At 46.4% G+C, this 22926-nt stretch overlaps 1 protein-coding gene across 1 annotated transcript; it reads right to left on the bottom strand.

The window, feature by feature from the left end:
- Nucleotides 1-1270: 1270 nt before the first annotated feature.
- On the bottom strand, nt 1271-12716 carry SNX12 (sorting nexin 12). The gene is made up of 4 exons (XM_069747295.1): nt 12456-12716; nt 3359-3454; nt 3087-3211; nt 1271-2551 (listed from the first exon to the last, which is right to left on the bottom strand). The coding sequence occupies exons 1-4, from the start codon at nt 12618-12620 to the stop codon at nt 2449-2451; spliced, it is 489 nt and encodes a 162-aa protein (XP_069603396.1). The 5' UTR covers nt 12621-12716; the 3' UTR covers nt 1271-2448.
- Nucleotides 12717-22926: the final 10210 nt, after the last annotated feature.

Raw genomic sequence — 22926 nt, 5'->3', positions numbered from 1 at the left:
GAAAAGCATAAGGAACTCACCATCACAGTTGGGAGGGATTTTGGAGGGTTGTAGGATCCTGCTCTCCATGCAAAGATTTCACAAGGAAGTTCAGACCCGACTTTTGCTTGACAGTCAGGTCCATTAGGGGCCCATTGGGGACACGTGTGACCACTTATTAATAGGCGTTTAGAAAACTCTCCAGAGCCTACCCACTTTTTCCTTAAATAAAAAAAGGCCCTGACTAGTGATAGTCACTTTTTATTTGACTAGTGGTATATTAAGATGTATACTAAAAATAAAGCCTAGTTTTAATAGCCACAGAAATATCTATTGGTTGAATACTTGCAAAAATCAGTAAATGAGGCTCAGACTTGCATGTTCCTTGAGCAGAAAAAGTTTTTCTCCAAAACCAGAACTAAAAATGATTTGGTTTCATCATTTGGTAATCCGTACAGACTGTATTATGGCCTCCAAGTAGAATTAAGAGGGCAATGCATAAGAGGACCTCACTGGATGGCTACTGGCCTTAGAAATGTTGGTAGCACGGATGAACATGCGCCATCGGCACTTCCGGTCGAAGCAACAAGTCTCTCTAAAAGTGCTTGTTCACACGACTGTTTTTCGGTTCAAGTGCTATCTGGGGAAAAAAAAAAAAAAAAGTGGACAGCACCCACATCAATGGTATACAATGGGGCAGTGCAGATCACTTTTTTTCCCCACCAACAATCTGCGTGTGAAAAGTCACAGTATGAACTAGTTTCTTCAATAAATTGGCTGAGACTTACCCATTTAAGTCTATGAGTTAAAAAAAAAAAAAAAATCAGATACCGTACGGAGCCACAGTATAGAACCCAATTTTTAAGAATACATTTCAATTCTGTAACACAGGACACCGAGTGGTCTTGTAAATGATTAATATCTGCTGTAAAAAAAAAAAAAAAAGACAGATTGTACACAAATGACAAGTGTGAATAAAAATGTCCCACTTTTCTGGATGAAACTCTGAACTATGGTATTTTTTTTTTATACGCTTGTGTGAACCTACCCTAATATTGTAAAGTATATTTCAAAGTGTATTCCCATGTGAAGAATGTAGGGCATATCTTAATGTTATGCTATAAGTGCTTGACAAGTGCACACTTCTTTATAGAGAATACCAAAACCCTTGAGGGGGATGCAAAACATAAATTGCACAATGGCGCACAAAATAGTGGCATGAAATATTTATCATGTATACGTCGACGATAAGTAAAAACAGTAGAAGCAGTGACAACTCACAGCCAAGATATCAGATATAGATATTTATATACACAGACATGGTCTCCAGCACAAGGACACAGGCAGCATAGTTGCTTATAAGCCCAGGTCTGAGTGTTATAACTGGTCAGCACATGCAGGAGGTCACAGTATCAGCTATGACACCTCGAATTTAACATTTAACCAAGAGCCACCATGACCTCCACCTCCAAAGCTGATCATTAATAAATACGCTGTCCCTTCCCTACATCTCCCTACAAACATGGCTAAGCAATGAAAGGTTGGTAGATGATGCCATCTTTAACCAGGACTGGCATGTAAATAGGTACTCCCGTACTGTATAATGACACCTGATAATGTATATATTCCCCGGAAACAGTCGGAACACAATACTGCAGCTCAATAACGCAGAAGCGTCAGTGTCATGGGGCTCCCGGAAACCAAACAGATCTTCGCCAGTAGATCCAAATCTTTCACAAATGCTCTTCAATGCCAGTATTTATTCTTCTCTTACAATAGTCAATTTCTGAAAACGAACTGGATTCAGCCGGAGGGGTGTGATCTGTTATAACCACTGACATATCAGACAATACACATTTTTGCCGTGTTGTGCAGCAGATAGACGCCTAGACTTTATCTGATGTCTGTACTTTGAGCGTTGAATATACAGCACGCTTGTGGTGATAATCAGGGTGGGCAGGGTGTGCACACTTGCCTGATCACTCCGAGACCTGGGACATACGTTACAGACTGTATTAAAAGATCGGACAGTCGTGTAATTCGTAAAAGGGAAGAGAAAAAAGTTTTCCACTTGAAATAGCACTCCAGGGCATGTATGAATATTCACTCAAACCAGAAGTAGTCTGATGGTGGGTCTTCTGAAGCTGAGAGAATAATGCTTGGATGGAAAAGGATCTATCAGTAAAGCTTGTATGTTTCAGAGCTAACAACAAAGAGGATAGGGGTCAAATTGGACATCTCCCCAACTCCAGGCAAGGGAGAGGATGGAAATGAACGTGAGTTTACTCAGAATATGATTTAAAGAAGATGACAGTGATATAAACAGGTAAAAACACAGGATAGCCTCATAAAGGGCAGCATGGGGGTCTTGAAAAGAGGGGACAATTGGAGACTTAGTGTAAAAATAAATGTAATTTAGCAGGCAATGGTGCGTGAGGAGCGAGGAGGAGATGGACGTGCCTAGATTTCTCACTGGCGTACTTTGCCTGGCACGTAATTTCTATCAATTGTTTCATCCTGCAGGAACATATGCAGACAACGCTCATTCTGAGCAAGGGGATGTCCAGCGATCCTGTAAAAGAAGAAATTGCTTATGTCACAAACTTATTACAAGATACAGAAATGTAAAGAGAACCCATCAGTCCCTTTATGGTGTCCTCTCCGACGGCAGCACTAAGTAGTGATACACTTGCTAATGTCACTGTGTTAATGTGTGTAGTTCTGGAAAACTTTGTGCCAGCACTCTGAAGCAGGAATACGATGTATTCGTTTGATGCAGACTCCCATCGTCCATCCACCGCTTAGTGATATCATGCAATAACTAAAACTCCGGTTTCTCCAAAACGACAGCCCATACATCCACAGTGTGTCTGACACTACTTTATGCTGCCCTTGGGGAGACGACAGATTGCCCCTTCTTTGCAGAATTTTATTAAGAGATCGACTAAAAAGCTATTATTTCTTTCTTGTATATATGGAAAGAACGTGATCTGCGCAGATGCTGTAGACGCAAACAGTAAGACATTTTAACCAATATTAGTCTGAGGACGCAACACGGTGGCTTTGGTATAGTGACAGAACTAAACACATACTGAAATTTATCTTACTTATTAATAAACTGCTCTAGTCCTTGCCGTCGCTCTTCAATGAAGGACTCTTCAAAAATGCCCTCATCCCCTCGGAACGGAAGCTGTCTCTTCAGTGCTTTCCCTGGCAACGGCGGTACCACAATCTATAGGAATGATTAATCACACAATTACATTTTAATAATATGTTTCTAGTGCTTTATACATGTTATATAGAAAGTGATTGTATGTTCAGGAACTTTACCGGGGACTCAATGTTCACCCAAATTATGTAATTTCTCTGTATGGCTCACCTTACTGTCTCTCTCCAGTTCATTCTTCAGCCACTCGAAGTCACTGTACCTCCTTCTAACTGTGGAGTCCTTCAGCTTAAAGATTGGAAGATTTGTCTAGTGAAGAATAAAGAAATAGTAATAGAGTCATCGAACAGCCCAGAAAACACCTATCATAAGTGTAAATATGGATCAAATATCCCAAATAGAGAAATGGCAGTAATATAACATCCGGCATAAAATGGCAGGTGACACAAAGAAATGCTAAATGGAAGGAAAGCAGTGCTGCGTCCAAATAAAATCCACAAATCCACATCTCAGGACCCAGATGCCATGTTTTCCACGAATAAAAAAAGTCACAAAATAACCAGCGCTCTGACAATCAGAGAAAACTGAGGTACCCTACCCAAATCTCTGCATGGATATAGATGAATAAATATAGCCCACTTTTCCACATGACTTTTCGGGTGTTGATTGTTTTAGGAACCTGTCACCAGATTTGTCCCATATGAGATAAGACCACCTTTCACCACCATACAGCATTCTAATATGCTGTATATATGCCCCCAATACAGCCTGCAACAAAAGAAAAACACCTTCTATCTATATGTATAATTGTCTAAGGGTCACTTCCGCCTGTCTGTCCTTCTGTCACGGTTATTCATTCGCTGATTGGTCTCAGCAGCTGCCTGTCATGGCTGCCGCGACCAATCAGCGACGGGCACAGTCCGATTAGTCCCTCTCCTACTCCCCTGCACTCACTGCCCGGCGCCCGCTCCATAATCCCCTCCACTCACCGCTCACACAGGGTTAATGGCAGCGGTAACGGCCCGCGGTGTAACGCACTCCGTTACCGCTGCTATTAACCCTGTGTGACCCCAACTATTTACTATTGATGCTGCCTATGCAGCATCAATAGTAAAAATAGGTCATGTTAAAAATAATTAAAAAAAAAAAAAAAAAAACCTGCTATACTCACCCTCCGCCGCCTTTCTCGCTCCTCGCCACGCTCCCGGGATCGCTCCATTACAAGCGGCAGCTTCCGCTCCCGTCCCAGCACTGGTGTGCGACAAGGACCTGCCGTGACGTCACGGTCATGTGACCGCGACGTCATCATAGGTCCTGCTCACACCAGCCGGAAGCTACGGCTTGCAATGGAGCAATCCCGGGAGCATGGCGAGGAGCGAGAAAGGCGGCGGATGGCAAGTATAGCAGGACTTCCAACGGGCCTTTGGAAGGTGAGTATATGTTTATTTATTTTTTTTAAGTCTCTATACTACGTGGCTCTGTGCTGGGCAATATACTACGTGGCTCTGTGCTGGGCAATATACTACGTGGCTGGGCAATATACTACGTGGCTGGGCAATATACTACGTGGCTGGGCAATATACTACGTGGACATGCATATTCTAGAATACCCGATGCGTTAGAATTGGGCCACCATCTAGTCTATTATACTCGCCTACGGGGTGGTCAAATGGGCATGGCTGGTCTTGGTCCGGTGTCATCCTCCTCTCTTCTGCTTCGTGTGGATGATGCGTCAAAGTAGTGATGAGCGAGTATACTCGTTGCTCGGGTTTTCCCGAGCACGCTCGGGTGGTCTCCAAGTATTTGTGAGTGCTTGGAGATTTCGTTTTTGCCGACACAGCTGCATGATTTACGGCTGCTAGCCAGCCTGAGTAAATGTGGGGGTTGCCTGGTTGCTAGGGAATCCCCACATGTATTCAAGCTGTCTAGCAGCCGTAAATCATGCAGCTGCATCAACAAAAACTAAATCTCCGAGCACTCACAAATACTCGGAGACCACCCGAGCGTGCTCGGGAAAACCCGAGCAACGAGTATACTCGCTCATCACTAGTCCTACATCATCTACACCCTGACAAGGGAAGAGCAAAGTACTTCAGTGCGCATGTGCAGGAAAAGGTGAAAGAGCCCCGACACATGAGCACTAAGTGCTCTAAACAGGAGCACAATGCCAGGACACTATGTGGATGATGTAAAACGCATCGTCCACACAAAGCAGAAGAGAGGACGGCATCACAAGAAGAAGTGAGGCACTGGACCAAGACTGCGACACCCATCGGACCGGACTGCCCTGCAGGAGAGTATATTAAAAGGACTTTTTCTTGTCTTGCAGGCCGAATTGGGGACATATATATAGCATATTAACAAGTGGAATATTTCATTATCATAGTCCAAAGGTAAAGGAATCTTTCAGACACCTGTGGAGTAACAATACTCACCACCATCACTACACGAGTTCCTTATGGGGTTTAGTTTCCGAAAAGTGGACATTTATCGAGTGGGCTTACACTATATTGGTACTTTAGGAGATCTTCAAAAGCAATATGGTGCAAGAAAGCCAATCCAACAATATTTGCCCTCCTAAAGTCAAACGTGATTCTTTAAGCCCGAGTTCTGCTGTGTGCCTAAACCACAGAGTATGACCACATATAGGAAGGGTAGTGTCATACTAGGTAGAAACTGTGCAATAAATTGTGGGGTAAATTTCCTCATATTACCAGTTGGGAAAATTAAAAAAAAACAAATAAAATATTATTTAAGAATATAACTTTTCATTTTCACACGTAGGGTCAAAGTGCTCACTTCAGCCCTAGGTAAATTCCATGAAGGGAGTAGTTTCCCAAATGGGGTCACTTATTATTTTATTATTATTATACATTTTTATAGCGCCATTTATTCCATGGCGCTTTACATGTGAATACGGGGCAAATATAGACAAATACATTAAACATGAGCAGATAACAAGGCACACGAGTACATAAGGAGGGAGGACCCTGCCCGCGAGGGCTCACAGTCTGCAGGGGGTGGGTGAGGATACACTAGGAGAGGGAAGAGCTGGCTGTGCGGCTGTTCAGTAGGTTGAGGATCACTGCAGGCTGTAGGCTTGTCGGAAGAGATGAGTCTTCAGGTTCTTTTTGAAGGTTTCTATGGTAGGTGCGAGTCTGATGTGTTGGGGTAGAGAGTTCCAGAGTATGGGGGAAGCACGGGAGAAGTCTTGGATGCGGTTATGGGAAGAAGGTACCTCAAAGTCTATGCACATGTAAAATGGTGACAGCAAATTATTCTAGTAAAATTTGAACTCCAAAAGCCTTATAGCTGGATTTCTCTTCTGAGCCGTACTGTGCACCCAAACAGCGATGAACAACCCCAAAAAGAGTATTGCTGTGCTCAGGAGAAATAGAGTAACAAATTGTGGGGTGCATTTCATTCTATTATTCACTGTGAAAATGAAAAAAAAAAAACTTTGGAGCTAGAGAACATGGATAAAACAATTCATCATCTTTCCCCGTCTCATTCAACCCCCCAACAGACCTATTCATCAAAGTCAACGGCTGCTCACTCTGCCAAGTCCCGCATGTTCACTGCTTCGGGGTAACCCTTGACTCTTATCTATCCTTGAAACCACATATACAAGCCTTTTCCACTTTCTTCTGACATCAACTCAAAAATATTTCCCAGATCCGCACATTCCTTAACCAAGAATCTGCAAAGACACTAGTGCATGTCCTCATCATGTCCCGACTCAACTACTGCAACATCGTGCTTTGTGGCCTTCCTTCTAACACTCTCACACCCCTTCAATCTATCCTAAACTCCGCTGCCCAACTCATCCACCTGTCCCCCCGCTATTCCCTGGTCTCTCCTTTGTGTCAATCCCTGCAATGGCTCCCCATTTCCCTGAGACTCCAGTTCAAAACCCTAACCATGACATACAAAGCCATCCACAACCTCTCCTCCATACAGTTATGACCTCGTTTCTTGGCACTTACCTGCACGCATCCTCCGATCACCACAAGATCTCCTTTTCTCCTCCTCTCATCTCCTCTTCCCACAATCGCATACAAGTTTTCTCCCATGCATTCCCCCCCTATTCTGTGACTCTCCACCCCAGCATGTCAAACTCTCGTCTACCGTGGAAACCTTTAAAAGGAACCTGAAACCCTACCTCTTCTGACAAGCCTGACTCTCCTCCAGGCCCCGGGAACCATATTTGTGTAAAAAAAAAAAAAGAATTAAAATAAAAAATAATGATATACTCACCCTCTGACGTCCCGATCTCCTCAGCGCTGCACGCGGCCGTCCGGTCTCAGGTTTGCTATGCGACCAGGACCTGCGGTGACGTCGCGGTCATATGACCGTGACGTCACGAAGGTCCTTCTTGCACAGCATCTTTGGAACCGGACCGCCGCCTGCAGCGCCGAGGAGATCGGGACGTCAGAGGGCGAGTATATCATTATTTTTAACATTACTATTGATGCTGCATATGCGGCATCAATAGTAGGAGTAAATCTCGCAGCGGAACCCGCAACACAAACCGCGATAAATCTGCAGGGATAACCGCAGCGAGTTTGCCCTGCAGATTTATCAAATCCGCTGCGGGAAAACCCACGGGAGAACCCGCAGCCCCATTCCTAGGTGTGAACATAGCCTAATAAATAATATTAATATCTTGTCATGTCAAAAACTTTATTAACATTTTGAAAGAGAATCACATGCTTGAAACAAAATTGTTTACCCACAATTCTGGAAAAGTGCCCAATTTTGAGATTTTGTGTGAAATGAATGTCCAATTTGCCTCTGATTTTGTGTTGTTCCGGTATACACAAAGGAAATAACCATATAACAAAACATGTGTAATTGCAATAATTTTCTGAGAGAAATACTTCATTTTCTGAAGCAATTTCAAGAGTGCCAACACTTTTGGCCATAACTAGAGTGTGAGAGAACTGTCAGTACAGAGGAGTAGGGCAGGGAGAATCTGCCAGGAAAACACTTGTTGCTAATGTGTGTGTGTTTCTTTAACACTTTATTAATATTGGAATAATAATGGATAGATTTCTTATTGACACCTCTCCATTATTAACCAGGCTTAATGTCACCTTACATTAGCAAGGTGACATTAACCCCTTATTACCCCATATTCCACCGCTACAGGGGAGCGGGAAGAGAGAGGCCAAGTGCCAGAATAGGTGCATCTTACAGATGTGCCTTTTCTGAGGTGGCTGGGGGCAGATGTTTTTAGCCGAAGGGGGGGGAAGGGCGGCAATAACCATGGTCCCTCTCTAGGCTATTAATATCTGCCCTCAGTCACTGGCTTTCCCACTCTGGCGGAGAAAATTGAGCGGGAGCCCACGCCAGTTTTTTCCGTGATTTAACCCTTTATTTTAACACCTAGAACTCCCAAATTTTCCACACAGACACTTCTAACATTAGTAGTGAGGAATATGAAAAAAAAAAAAAAGGGATATGAAATGGTTTACTGTATGTAAACCATGTCTCATATCCTGCCGAGTTTGATAAGGAGATAGCAAAAGCCGACAATTGAATTACCCCGGCTTTTCTGCTATCTAGCGCTGTATAAAAAATTAAAAAAAAAAAAAAAAAAAAATTATATATATATATATATATATATCTTACATACACACAGTACAGACCAAAACTTTGGACACACCTCATTTAAAGATTTTTCTGCATTTTCATGACTATGAAAATTGTACATTCACACTGAAGGCATCAAAGCTATGAATTAACACATGTGGAATTATATACTTAACAAAAAAGTGTGAAACAACTGAAAATACGTCTTATATTCTAGGTTCTTCAAAGTGGCCACCTTTTGCTTTGATGACTGTTTTGCACACTCTTGGCATTCTCTTGATGAGCTTCAAGAGGTAGTCACCGGGAATGGTCTTCCAACAATCTTGAAGGAGTTCCCAGAGATGCTTAGCACTTGTTGGCCCTTTTGCCTTCACTCTGCGGTCCAGCTCACCCCAAACCATCTCGATTGAGTTCAGGTCTGGTGACTGTGGAGGCCAGGTCATCTGGCGTAGCACCCCATCACTCTCCTTTTTGGTCAAATAGCCCTTACACAGCCTGGAGATGTGTTTGGGGTCATTGTCCTGTTGAAAAATAAATGATGGTCCAACTAAACGCAAACCGGATGGAATAGCATGCCGCTGCAAGATGCTGTGGTAGCCATGCTGGTTCAGTATGCCTTCAATTTTTTAGAATAAATCTCCAACAGTGTCACCTGCAAAGCACCCCCAAACCATCACACCTCCTCCTCCATGCTTCACGGTGGGAACCAGACATGTAGAGTCCATCCGTTCACCTTTTCTGTGTCGCACAAAGACACGGTGGTTGGAAGCAAAGATCTCAAATTTGGACTCATCAGACAAAAGCACAGATTTCCACTGGTCTAATGTCCATTCCTTGTGATCTTGAGCCCAAACAAATCTCTTCTGCTTGTAACCTGTCCTTAGCAGTGGTTTCCTAGCAGCTATTTTACCATGAAGGCCTGCTGCACAAAGTCTCCTCTTAACAGTTGTTGTAGAGATGTGTCTGCTGCTAGAACTCTGTGTGGCATTGACCTGGTTTCTAATCTGAGCTGCTGTTAACCTGCGATTTCTGAGGCTGGTGACTCGAATAAACTTATCTTCAGAAGCAGAGGTGACTCTTGGTCTTCCTTTCCTGGGGCAGTCCTCACGTGAGCCAGTTTCTTTGTAGCGCTTGATGGTTTTTGCAACTGCACTTGGGAAAACTTTGAAAGTGTCCCCAATTTTTCTGACTGACTAACCTTAATTTCTTAAAGTAAAGATGGCCACTCTTTTTTTTACTTAGAATTTGTATTATGGCAAGAAAAAGCAGCTAGCCGTCTATTCAGTAGGACTGTCAGCTGAGTATTCACCAGACTTCTGCACAACACAACTGATGGTCCCAACCCCATTCATAAGGCAAGAAATCCCACTTATTAAACCTGACAGGGCACACCTGTGAAGTGAAAACCATTTCCGGTGACTACCTCTTCAAGCTCATCAAGAGAATGCCAAGAGTGTGCAAAGCAGTCATCAAAGCAAAAGGTTGCTACTTTGAAGAACCTAGAATATAAGACATATTTTCAGTTGTTTCACACTTTTTTATTAAGTATATAATTCCACATGCGTTAATTCATAGTTTTGATGCCTTCAGTGTGAATTTACAATTTTCTTAGTCATGAAAATACAGAAAAATCTTTAAATGAGAAGCTGTGTCCAAACTTTTGCTCTGTACTGTACATTGAAAGGGTGCAGTCAGACGACCGTATAAATCGGACCCCAATGCACGGACTGGTCGGCAAGTCTCCCGAGCTGAGCGAGAAAGCTTCATATATTTCTATGCACTTGTCACGCTCGAATTGTGAGACACGACGGCCAGTCTGATAATTGTGGTCTGAACTTGGTTTAATTTATAACGTTGTCTAAAATTTCCCAAATGATAACTTATCAGGTGTTCAAGTTCTAAACTAATGATCCTTTCCCTGAGGCCCAGCATACCCACAGGAACAAATTTTGAAGACTGCTATCACTTCACATTAGATAAAACCAAGGGGTCCGATGTGCGGGTACACTAACGATATAGGCGAACATACTAACCCAGTCCTTTACTTTATGAAAACATCATCCCATCAATCAAAAGCAGAGGTCAGGTGCGAGGATAGTCCATACCAGCCCACCAGGACCTCTCGGCACTCATTAACACACTGCAAGAGTGATGTTCAAAGATCATTTGGGCAGGTTTGGGGGACTGCCGGGGAAAAATCCCCATTATAAGGGTGTGCCCATTTTCGTTCTTTAGGCGCACACTGCTCTTCTGACTACTTGACAATGGGTGGTGCGCTTCTGAAGATTGTCACCTAGGTGGCCTGAACTGTCAATCTGTAAACTATGGAATTAGTAAAGCCTTCTTCCACTCGAGGACGGTAGGAAGTGCAGTTACTTGTTTCTACAAGCACTTTGTAATTTTAACCATTAATGAACATGAGACAACCCTTTTAGGTAACACAGAGCAGTGTCAGTAGTTGGCAGGAAACCTGATGACAGGCTCCCTTTTAAGTACTGAGGGTACTGGTAAGAACTAAGAAATGTCTTAGTTTCTGTATGAGAAGCATCTAGTGAGCTGCAATTCATAACCGTAAGTAATTTCCCTGTAAGTTATGATTAAAGGGTTATCCCTAAAAAGTTATCACATAATTATCACTGGGCCCCTCACTAGTCTGACACCAGAGCACGGAAATGCTCCTGTCATTTTGATCTCTGGCCATCCCACAGACCACCATCCAGCTATATCTCTCAGTCCCATAGACAATGAATGGAGGTTCAGAGCCCTATGGTCAGGATTGGGGGGGTCACAACTTGATAAGATGGGAATAAGCATTTGGGCAGCTTCAATAGCTGTTCCCCCTGACACCCCTCCAGATACACATGCACAGTTTGTTTCATATGAGTGTGCAGTTTCCATGGGGAGAGAGGAGAAGGCGTCTGTCACACTCCTCGGGCAGCAGCATTTTCGGAGGAGAACAGAAGGCTTCTGGGGAATTCTGCACCTTTCACACCAGCGGCTTCTATCCGGGCAACTGGTCACACACAAGAAGCCGACATCCAGTGAGCGCCTACGACCGACCATAGGCCCCATAGAAGAGCCGATCATGATTACAGGGAACGCCATGTATTTCAGTGCGGGCATGCTGCCGTATACGCAGGTGTGGGATATTCTCACCTCAGGCGTCTGGCTGGTGGGTGTGTGACCACTGCGGCCTCCAGGGTTCATAATTATTATTACTTTTTCAGCCACAAGACGGGAAATGGCAAAAAGTACATACGGTATATATTTTTTAATTCAAAGACGTTTTCTGCACCCGGGCACACGCACACACCAAGGGGCACATGCACCCGGACACGGACCAAGGGGCGCACGCACACGCACGGACCAAGGGGTACATGCACGGACCAAGGGGTACATACACACCCGGGCACACGCACCCGGGCACATGCACAGACCAAGGGGCACACACACGCACCCGGGCACAGACCAAGGGGCACACACGCACGCACCAGAACCAAGGGGCACACACACGCACCCGGGCACAGACCAAGGGGCACACACATGAACGCACATACACCCACACTGTGCGCCATGACCCGGCTGGCAGCTCCTTGGGTGACAGGCTGGTGTGTGCCCCTCAGCAGGTGGTATGGGCACCCTTGTGTGGTGACACCCTGCAGAGCACATGGGCAGAGCCCCCGGTGACTGCGGGAGCACACGGCGCAGCACTCACCCTCATGCGGACCTCGTACACCGTATACCGGTTTCGTCCCACTCCCACTGTCTGTGGGTTGAAGATGTCAATCTCCAGGAAGTTGCTGGGCGGACCGTACGCGTCTGTCAGATCCTGAGGTTTGGAGTTTAGACGGCGGGTATCCGCCACCGAGGCGTCCGACATACTGACCGGAAACCAGAACCAATAGACAGCGGGACCGACACACCCGGCCCAGAACCCACACAGCACATGCGCAATACGTACCGCTGCGCGTTCTCCTAGACAGAAGCTTCCAAGTCAGTGTGCGCATGCGTGGCTATCTTCTGTCGTATCCCCGAGTGCAGGGGCCGGAGCAGGCGCGGGGGGCAGAGCTTGTCTGTGCGGCGGTGACTATCTGCTCGGAGACTGAACCGTCACACACCGGGAATGATTCTCACCCGGTATCGGCTGCAGCTTCCATGTTGTGATGTGTTGGTGAGAACAGCAGAAATTGCGCTGTTTTCTCTCAGTTTTGCATCACACCATGCACAGCACAGCCGGGGGTCTTATAAGATCACATGGGGTAGCTGGTTTTAGTTTTTATCTATTTATGGTTTCGGACTTATACGATAACTCGGGGTCAAGCGTTGTCCCTGCTCTTTTTTATCTTGTTGATTGGCTGCAGCAGTGACATCGGGTATATAGCGCACATCACCACTGCAGACAATCACTGAGCTCAGTAGCTCATGCTATCTACATCTGAGCCCAGCGATTGGCAGCAGCAGTGATAATGCGCTCTGTATGTGATGTTACAGCTGCAGACAATCACTGAGCTTAGTATGTGCCATCTATAGAGTAACAGCTGTGCCCACTGATTGGATTGACTGCAGCGGTGATATGAGCGGTATACATGACGTCACCACTGCAGCGTAAGAACAAAGGCGAGGTAGCACTAAACACGGTACCCGCTGTAATTGTTATTTTATAGGTCGGCACTACCCTGCAGGCACATGGAATCTGAAACAGAACAACCCCTTTAACCTTCACTTTGTGGCTTAGTTGTCCCGTTAGCAGAGCTAAGACCAAAGAGAAGAGGGACCCTAGACAATGCCTCGTGTGTGGCGTCCCTACCAGAGACCCCCGTTATACATTGCCCCTTGCCCCTTGGGCCTGGTAAGGGAACAAAGGAATATGCATGTTAAAGTCCTACGTGCTTGGATCTCACTTCCCCAAAGGCTGATTTTGGGCAACAATGCTTTACATGAAGACATTAAATTGTTGGCCAACATTTCATAGAATGTTAGAGGTCATTGTGTCCAGCCCCCCCTGCTCACTGCAGGGTTATGTGCATAGCCAGACTGGATTCCAAAAGTCTTAAAGCCCCAGTCCAGCATTTTTTTCTTCACTAATCTAAGGTCCCTGCTCCTAGTCTTATACCTACCAGCCGCCGTCTTCCGTCATTTATGGCGCTGTTCCTCTCCCGCATTATCATCTTGTGACCGCAGCTCCTGACTAACCAGAACTCAGTGTAAGTCTATGAGAGCTGTGTCGTGGCCCCGCTCTGGCTCTCATAGACTTACATAGAGAAGTGACCTCCGGCTCACCAGGAAAAACCATGGAGCGATCCGGCAGGTGATAAACTGCTGCAGACCGACCGCAGCGGCATCGATAACAGAAGAATATGGCGGCTGGTAATTATATTACTAGGAGCAGGGGACCTACATTAGTGGTACCACTCCAGCGGTAAAATAGAAAAAAACTTCTTTGGAGTGGTGCTTTACAGGGAATGTGTCACCAGGTATAACTCTGTTAATCTGCAGATATGGGGTTAATCTGAAGGTTAACAGCATTATGATGCTGTCCGGTGCCAGCATGCTGCCGAATGCAGCAGGGAAAAAATGATCTTCATTCAGTCTTCAGTCATAGGGGCGGGTCGGGTCTGGTTCGGTCACCGCTCTCAGTATACAGAGCGGCCACTGTAACCGTGCCCCCGGCCCTGAGTGGCACTGGCTCTACATCAAGCCTAGTGTTCCCCTATCACCCGAACCCGGCTAACCACAGAGGGCCACTACATCCTCAGTTATTAAAGGGGCAAAGCATCCTATATCTAATCTTTATGAAACACCCACCATCTAGAATGTGGTCCCCCATCTCTGCACCATGTAGCTACCATTACAATATCATTGCGATACAGCTGAATTTAAGAACAAGGTAAGTAGTAAATAGTCAATCAACCAATAAACAGCCAATGTTACTCATCGAAGCATGTACCGGCACCTGACGCCTAGGGCCGCACAAAGGTTTTGTAATAAGACATTTTTCATACATACTGTTTTTACAAAAGAATTCTTCTCACGCTTTGAAGCAACTACTGCTTCCATCAAATAGTGATAGAGTTAAAAAACATAAATTGCTTTTGGCTCCTGCATTCCTGAAGATAGTGATTTCTGAGTGATTGTTGGAAGCAGAGCCATAGCTTACATGGACACCTTTTATAAAGTCCTATGTATTCATACAGTGTAGCGATATCTGTGAAGTCTGTGGAAGTAAATAGAAGAAAAAACAATAAACAACTACTACTGATTTGATACTATAAGCCATCCAGGATAGCACAATCCACAGCATATCTACTAATATGGAAGCAAATCACAAAGACATAGTTATTATCGAGGTCTTCATCTTTAGTTATAAGGAAGCCAAGCTCTGTGGATCTAAGAGAATAAAGGTGATTCCTCATTAGAAATAAAGTGTTTTAAAAAGAAATTGAATGCCTGTGCATATCATACATTGGTTCCCCAAGTGGCCCCTCTCAAAGTAGCTCTGCCTTTTTTGTCTGAGAGAAGCCCGACATAAACTGGCCACTGTCATAGACTGCAAAGATGGCAGGTAAGCTAAGCAATGAGCAGTAAACTGAAGAATGAAAACTACCTCTGCTCTTGACAACACCAAAGAATTGTTAATAAGAAATACATCGAAAAGATGATTGTTTTTACAAGTACTTTGTGACTTTAACCAATTAAGAAGTTGATACAACCCCTTTAGCCAAGTTATTAATATCCAAAATCCTAACTGGTGCATTAGCTAACTGGAGAGAAGGAACTTATACTAAATATTAAAGTGGTGGTCTGAGGGTCAAACACACACAACTCACTTTCTAAATCTCCTGCTGATTCGGTGAAGCTCGTGTTGTGTTCCCTGTGCCTTGGACAAGGTATGAAAACATTAGATAGTTCACAAAGACTTAATTGCGATCATCGTACTTTGAAAAGATTTGTGGTTGATACAGAACACAGATGGGTTACTGCAGATAAAGGCATAATGAGGAAGGTTTCTGCCAGACAAATTTGTCGGATTAAGAGATCAGCTGCTAAAATACCATTACAAAGCAGCAAACAGGTATTTGGTGCTGCTGGTACTTCTGGAGTCCTGCGAACCCCAAGGTGTAGGATCCTCCATGGGATTGCAGTGGTGCATAAACCTACTATTAGGCCTACCCTAACAGTGCTCACATACAGAAACAGTTGCAATGGGCCCAGACATACATGAAGACTAATTTCAAAACAGTCTTGTTTACTGATCAGTGCTGTGCAACTCTGAATGGTCCAGATGGATGGAGTAGCGGATGGTTGGTGGATGGCCACCATGTCCCAACAAGGCTGCAATGTGAGCAAGGAGGTGGCAGATTCATGTTTTGGGCTGGAAACATGAGGTGAGAGCTGGTAGGCCCCTTTAGGGTCCCTGAAGATGAAAATGACCTTGGCAAAGTATATAGAGTTTCTTACTGACCACTTTATTCCATGGTACAAAAAGAAGACCGTGACATCCGTAGCAAAATAATCTTTATGCTGCAAAGAATACATCAAAGTCATTGGCTGCTATTGGCATAAAAGGAGACAAAAATGCTTCACATTTTAGACTTTGGAATAAAAAAAAAACCCTTCTCTGTACAAAAGTCTTTTTGGACTAATGCATCCTGAATGTCCCTTCAGTTTTCTCCTTTGAAAGTTCAATTTTATATTTGTGTTTGATGACCGATGATGTATTTTCTTTCAGGCTGGGACTACACAGCAACAATCAGATCGCAGACTGGCACTGCGACATCACATCTAATGATTACCTATGGTGTCACATTGTGACCTGTTACAGCAACACTCCAAAATGTTTCCAAATGTGTTGGACTTTCTGTAAGCAACTCACTTGCCATACACTACAATGAAAGTTGCATTTGGCTGTGACTTAGGCTGCTTTCATACTAGCGTCGGTACGGGGCCGTCGCCATGCATCGGCCCGACGTACCGATGCAAACTGCGAAAATAATGAAAAACGGGGGCAGCGGATGCAGTTTTACAACACATCCGCTGCCCCATTGTAAGGGGGCGAAGTTCTGGCTGCGCATGCGCGGTCGGAAATGGACTCAACGTACAAAAAAAGTTACATGTAACGTTTTTGTGCCGACGGTGCGCCAAAACACGACGCATCCATCGCATGACGGATGCGACGTGTGGCCATACGTCGCAATGCGTCGCTAATGCAAGTCTATGGAGAATAAATGCATCCTGCAAGCACATTTGCAGGATGCGTTTTTCTCCAAACCGACGCATTGCGACGTACAGCAAACAACGCTAGTGTGAAAGTAGCCTTACATGCCGCGTATCTGCGAATTAGCTGTTTTTACAGCAAGATCGTGGTGTAGGACCAGGCGCGTATGTTTATTTTACTTGCTTATATAGCGCCATCACATTCCACAGCGCTGTACAGACCTCAGCATCTCTGTCCCCATTAGGACTCACAATCTAAATTCCTTATCAGTATGGCTTTTGGGGTCTTGGAGGAAACATACAAACTCCTTTCATATGTTGTCCTTGGTGGGGTTTGATCTCAGGACCCCAGCATCGTATGGTAACTAAGGTGCTAACCACTAAGCCACTTTTTTTTATACAGGCAATGATGTGGCTGCATATATATACTTATATACAGTAGTGTTATCTGGGTGCTGTATGGCAGTATACATGGGACTGCACATCATTATCATTCTCTGCAATGTTCTATGTGCCACTATTAAGGGTGTCACCTAGCAGATTATTTCGTTATCACTGAAGATTGGGCAGTGTACCACAGTGATGATTGGGCAGTGTACGGCACTAATGATTTGGCAGTTACGTGTCACGGGGCTACCGCGACAGAGAGGTTCCAGAGAACCGCAGCACTCTGGGCCTCGTTCACACACAGTGAACAGAAGCTCTTCACCTGTAATCTGACCTAGCTGCTTTGTGCCAGCAGTGCAGGAGTTAACCTTATTGCTAAGTTGCTGAGAGCTGGGTCTCTCAGCTGAAGTGGATTTTGTAATCTGATCCTCTATATAGACCCAGTCCTGACTTCAGCTAGTGTCAGTGATCAGTTCTACTGCCTGGCTTGGAGGTTGAAGGAGCGTAGTGTTTGAGGTTTATTATACAGAGATTGGGGTCTGCAGTTTTGGTTGCATGTTAAACCTGTTTTCCTTCCTAAGTTTATTCCTTCTCTTCCCTTCTCTGTGTTTCCTCTGTGGTTGTGTGAGCATTTGGTGAGTTTGAGACTTTTAGTTACCTTGTCTGTATACCCTGTTATTTGTTGTATTATTACACTGGTGCAGTCCACCTCCTTTGGGGGAAGAGGGGTCCCTGATAGGGCCTGCACAGGAGACAGGGATACGCTGGCGGCTCGGGCCTCCTAACCACCATAGGTACCCCCGATTTAAGGGAAAGCCAGGGCCCCATTTAAGTGGTAGGGATAGGTGCGGGTTCCAGTATGCCGTCCTGCCCCTTTATCGCCGTTTACGGCATGACAGTACGGCACTGATGATTGGGCAGTGTACCACAGTGATGATTGGGCAGTGTACCGCGCTGATGATTGGGCAGTGTATGGCACTGATGATTGGGTAGTGTACCGTACTGATGATTGGGCAGTGTACGGCACTGATGATTGGGCAGTGTACGGCACTGATGATTGGGCAGTGTACGGCACTGATGATTGGGCAGTGTACAGCGCTAATGATTGGGCAGTGTACCACAGTGATGATTGGGCAGTGTACGGCGCTGATGATTGAGCAGTGTACCGGGCTGAAGATTGGGCAGTGAACCACAATGATGATCGGACAGTGTACTGCGCTGATGATTGGGTAGTGTACCGCGCTGATGATTGGGCAGTGTACGGCGCTGAAGATTGGGCAGTGTACCACAGTGATGATTGGGCAGTGTACGGCGCTGATGATTGGGCAGTGTACGGCGCTGATGCTTGGGCAGTGTACCACAGTGATGATTGGGCAGTGTACGGCGCTGATGATTGGGAAGTGTACCACAGTGATGATTGGGCAGTGTACCGCGCTGATGATTGGGCAGTGTACGGCGCTGAAGATTGGGTAGTGTACCGCACTGAAGATTGGGCAGTGTACAGCACTGAAGATTGGGCAGTGTACGGCACTGAAGATTGGGCAGTGTACGGCACTGAAGATTGGGCAGTGTACGGCACTGAAGATTGGGCAGTGTACGGCACTGATGATTGGGCAGTGTACCACAGTGATGATTGGGCAGTGTACGGCGCTGATGATTGAGCAGTGTACCGCGCTGAAGATTGGGCAGTGTACGGCACTGATGATTGGGCAGTGTACCACAGTGATGATTGGGCAGTGTACCGCGCTGATGATTGGGCAGTGTACGGCACTGAAGATTGGGCAGTGTACGGCACTGAAGATTGGGCAGTGTACCGCAGTGATGATTGAGCAGTGTACCGCGCTGAAGATTGGGCAGTGAACCACAATGATGATTGGGCAGTGTACCGCGCTGATGATTGGGCAGTGTACCACAGTGATGATTCGGCAGTGTACCACGCTGATTGGGCAGTGTACCGTGCTGATTGGGCAGTGTACCACAGTGATGATTGGGCAGTGTACCACGCTGATTGGGCAGTGTACCACAGTGATGATTGGGCAGTGTACCGCGCTGATTGGGCAGTGTACCACAGTGATGATTGGGCAGTGTACTGCGCTGATTGGGCAGTGTACCACAGTGATGATTGGGCAGTGTACCGCGCTGATTGGGCAGTGTACCACAGTGATGATTGGGCAGTGTACTGCGCTGATTGGGCAGTGTACCACAGTGATGATTGGGCAGTGTACCACAGTGATGATTGGGCAGTGTACCACAGTGATGATTGGGCAGTGTACCACAGTGATGATTGGGCAGTGTACCACAGTGATGATTGGGCAGTGTACTGCGCTGATGATTGGGTACTGTAAGGCACTGAAGATTGGGCAGTGTACCCAGTGGCGTAGGAAGAGGGGTGCGGGGGGGGGGCGGTCCGCCCCGGGCGGCACAATGCGGGGGGCGGCCGGCCCTGCAGGAGGAGAAAGAAAGAAAAAAAAAGACGCCCCTTTAAATCTTCGGGCGGCGCCGTCCGCCGCCACGACCAGGCTCCCTCCACCCCCGGGCCCCCGCCCCCCCGCTCTAATACTCACCTCTCCTGGTTCCTGCGGCAGCTACAGCGTCCTCTGACGTCTCAGAGCAGAGGGCGCGATGACGTCATCACTGTGCGCGCCGCTCAGCCTCTCTGTCCTGAGCGTCGCAGAGCCGGAGAGACGCTGACTGCATCGGACCTGCGCTAGGAACGGGAGAGGTGAGGATTTTACTTTTTTTTTTTTTTCTTTATGTCTGACTCTGGGGGCAATGCTGGACACACTGGGGCAATACTGGAGACCATGGGGCAGATTGCTGGACACACCGGGGCAATACTGGAGACCATGGGGCAGATTGCTGGACACACCGGGGCAATACTGGAGACCATGGGGCACATTGCTGGACACACTGGGGCAATACTGGAGACCATGGGGCAGATTGCTGGACACACTGGGGCAATACTGGAGACCATGGGACAGAATGCTGGACACACCGGGGCAATACTGGAGACCATGGGGCAGATTGCTGGACACACCGGGGCAATACTGGAGACCATGGGGCAGATTGCTGGACACACCGGGACAATACTGGAGACCATGGGGCACATTGCTGGACACACTGGGGCAATACTGGAGACCATGGGGCAGATTGCTGGACACACTGGGGCAATACTGGAGACCATGGGGCAGAATGCTGGACACACTGGGGCAATACTGGAGACCTTGGGGCAGAATGCTGGACACACCGGGGCAATACTGGAGACCATGGGGCAGATTGCTGGACGCACTGGGGCAATACTGGAGACCATGGGGCAGAATGCTGGACACACTTGGGCAATACTGGAGACCATGGGGCAGAATGCTGGACACACCGGGGCGATACTGGAGACCATGGGGCAGATTGCTGGACACACTGGGGCAATACTGGAGGCCATGGGGCAGATTGCTGGACACACTGGGGCAATACTGAAGACCATGGGGCAGAATGCTGGACACACTGGGGCAATACTGGAGACCATGGGGCAGAATGCTGGACACACTGGGGCAATACAGGAGACCATGGGGCAGATTGCTGGACACACTGGGACAATACTGGAGACCCTGGGGCAGATTTCTGGACACATTGAGGCAATGCTGGAGACCCTGGGGCAGACTTCTGGACATACTGGGGCAATGCTGGAGACCCTGGGGCAGATTTCTGGACACACTGGGGCAATGCTGGACACACTGGGGGTAATATGCTGGACACACTGGGGGTAATATGCTGGACACACTGGGGGTAATATGCTGGACACACTGGGGGTAATATGCTGGACACACTGGGGCAATGCTGGACACTGGGGGTAATATGCTGGACACACTGGGGGTAATATGCTGGACACACTGGGGCAGACTGCTGGACACACTGGGGCAATGCTGGACACTGGGGCAGATTGCTGGACACACTGGGGGCGGTGCTGGACATACTGGGGCAGATTTCTGGACACACTGGGGGTAATATGCTGGACACACTGGGGCAGATTGCTGGACAACATGGGGGTAATATGCTGGACACACTGGGGCAGATTGCTGGACACACTGGGGGCAGGACTTGAGGCATGGGCAGAATGTAGATACGGGGCATGATTGGAGACACGGGGCAGGATTGGATCATGGGGCAGGACGGATACGATGGAGGCTGGTGGGGCAGGATGGGGAGATCATATGGGGTAGAATGGATACTCATGAGGGCAGGATGGGAGAACATATGGCTGGAGCCAGGAATGAGATAAATGGGGCCAGGGTGGGGAATAGTGTTACCATAGGGGCTAATTAAGGGATATTATTACTGCAGTGATGTATTTATTTTATTTTTTGAGTATACTGTTTTAAATGGGGAGGCGGTCCTGTTACTGTGCAGAGTGACACTATATCACCTTTTTTTCTTCATGTGATGTAATGTAGAAGTTGTGAAAAATTAAATAATGTGTTCTGCAAGCGGAGCTCAAGATAACTGTGTTATTTCCTGCAGAAACGAGTCCTGGCTGGAAGGAATGATGGCGGTCTGTGCTGGATGAAAGATGAAGGACTTCACCTAGAGACGTCACTGGTGAGTCAGTGTTACCTATACACTGACACTATACACTGTATACTATATAGACGTCCTGTGTATAATGTCACCAGTGATCTCTGTATTACCTCTACACAGACACTGCATACTAAGTACAGATCTCCTGTGAATACTGGCACTTATGGTGATAGTATTGTGTTGTTGTTTTTTTTTATTACTGATCAGTATTGTAGTATTCAGTCACTATGTGGTGGTAATATGTGGTCTGGAAATGGTGTGGTGGTATTTGTCCCTTGTATGTAGTATTATTCGGTCACTATGTGGTCTGGTCATGGTGTGGTGGTATTAAGTCACAGGTTTGGCATGTGGGGGTGACACCATTAGGCCCAGTTTAAGTTCTGCAAAACAGGAAAACCATTTTTGGTAACCTTTGTGTGTATTGAGCCGGGGGGGCCAAACTCGGGAACAGCCCCGGGCGGCAAAAGCTCTAGCTACGCCTCTGAGTGTACCAAAGTGATGATTGGGCAGTGTACAGCGCTGATGATTGGGCAGTGTACAGCGCTGATGATTGGGCAGTGTACAGCGCTGATGATTGGACAGTGTACAGCGCTGATGATTGGACAGTGTACGACGCTGATGATCGGGCAGTTTATGGCACTAGTAACTTTTATATCACTGGTGCACGGTCCTGTGTGACTGACTATACAGTACTTGGTGACAATAAATCTAAACTTGTAAAAAATGATTTTCCTTTATCCTTATTATTGTGACTTCTTGAGAACAGCACCATGCACAGACTTGTAACAACCACAACTCCGCCACTCTGCCAACTCCTCGCGAACTCTTACATAACCCAAGAGGCCAAATCACACCTCGCCGCATAGAATCACGGGACTAGTAGTCCACCTCAGCCGCCACAACCGCGACCCAGCACTGTGCTAACACGCAAACTCTGCTGGGAATTGAAGTTCTCTTCCTTTCCCATACTGGCGGCTAACATCAACTAAGAAACTACAACACCCACAATGCAAATT

This window comes from Ranitomeya imitator, chromosome 2 (genome assembly GCF_032444005.1).
Source record: "Ranitomeya imitator isolate aRanImi1 chromosome 2, aRanImi1.pri, whole genome shotgun sequence".
Taxonomy (NCBI): Eukaryota; Metazoa; Chordata; class Amphibia; order Anura; family Dendrobatidae; genus Ranitomeya; species Ranitomeya imitator.
The sequence above is the reverse complement of the archived record's forward strand: the minus strand, read 5'-3'. Positions and strand labels throughout refer to the sequence as shown.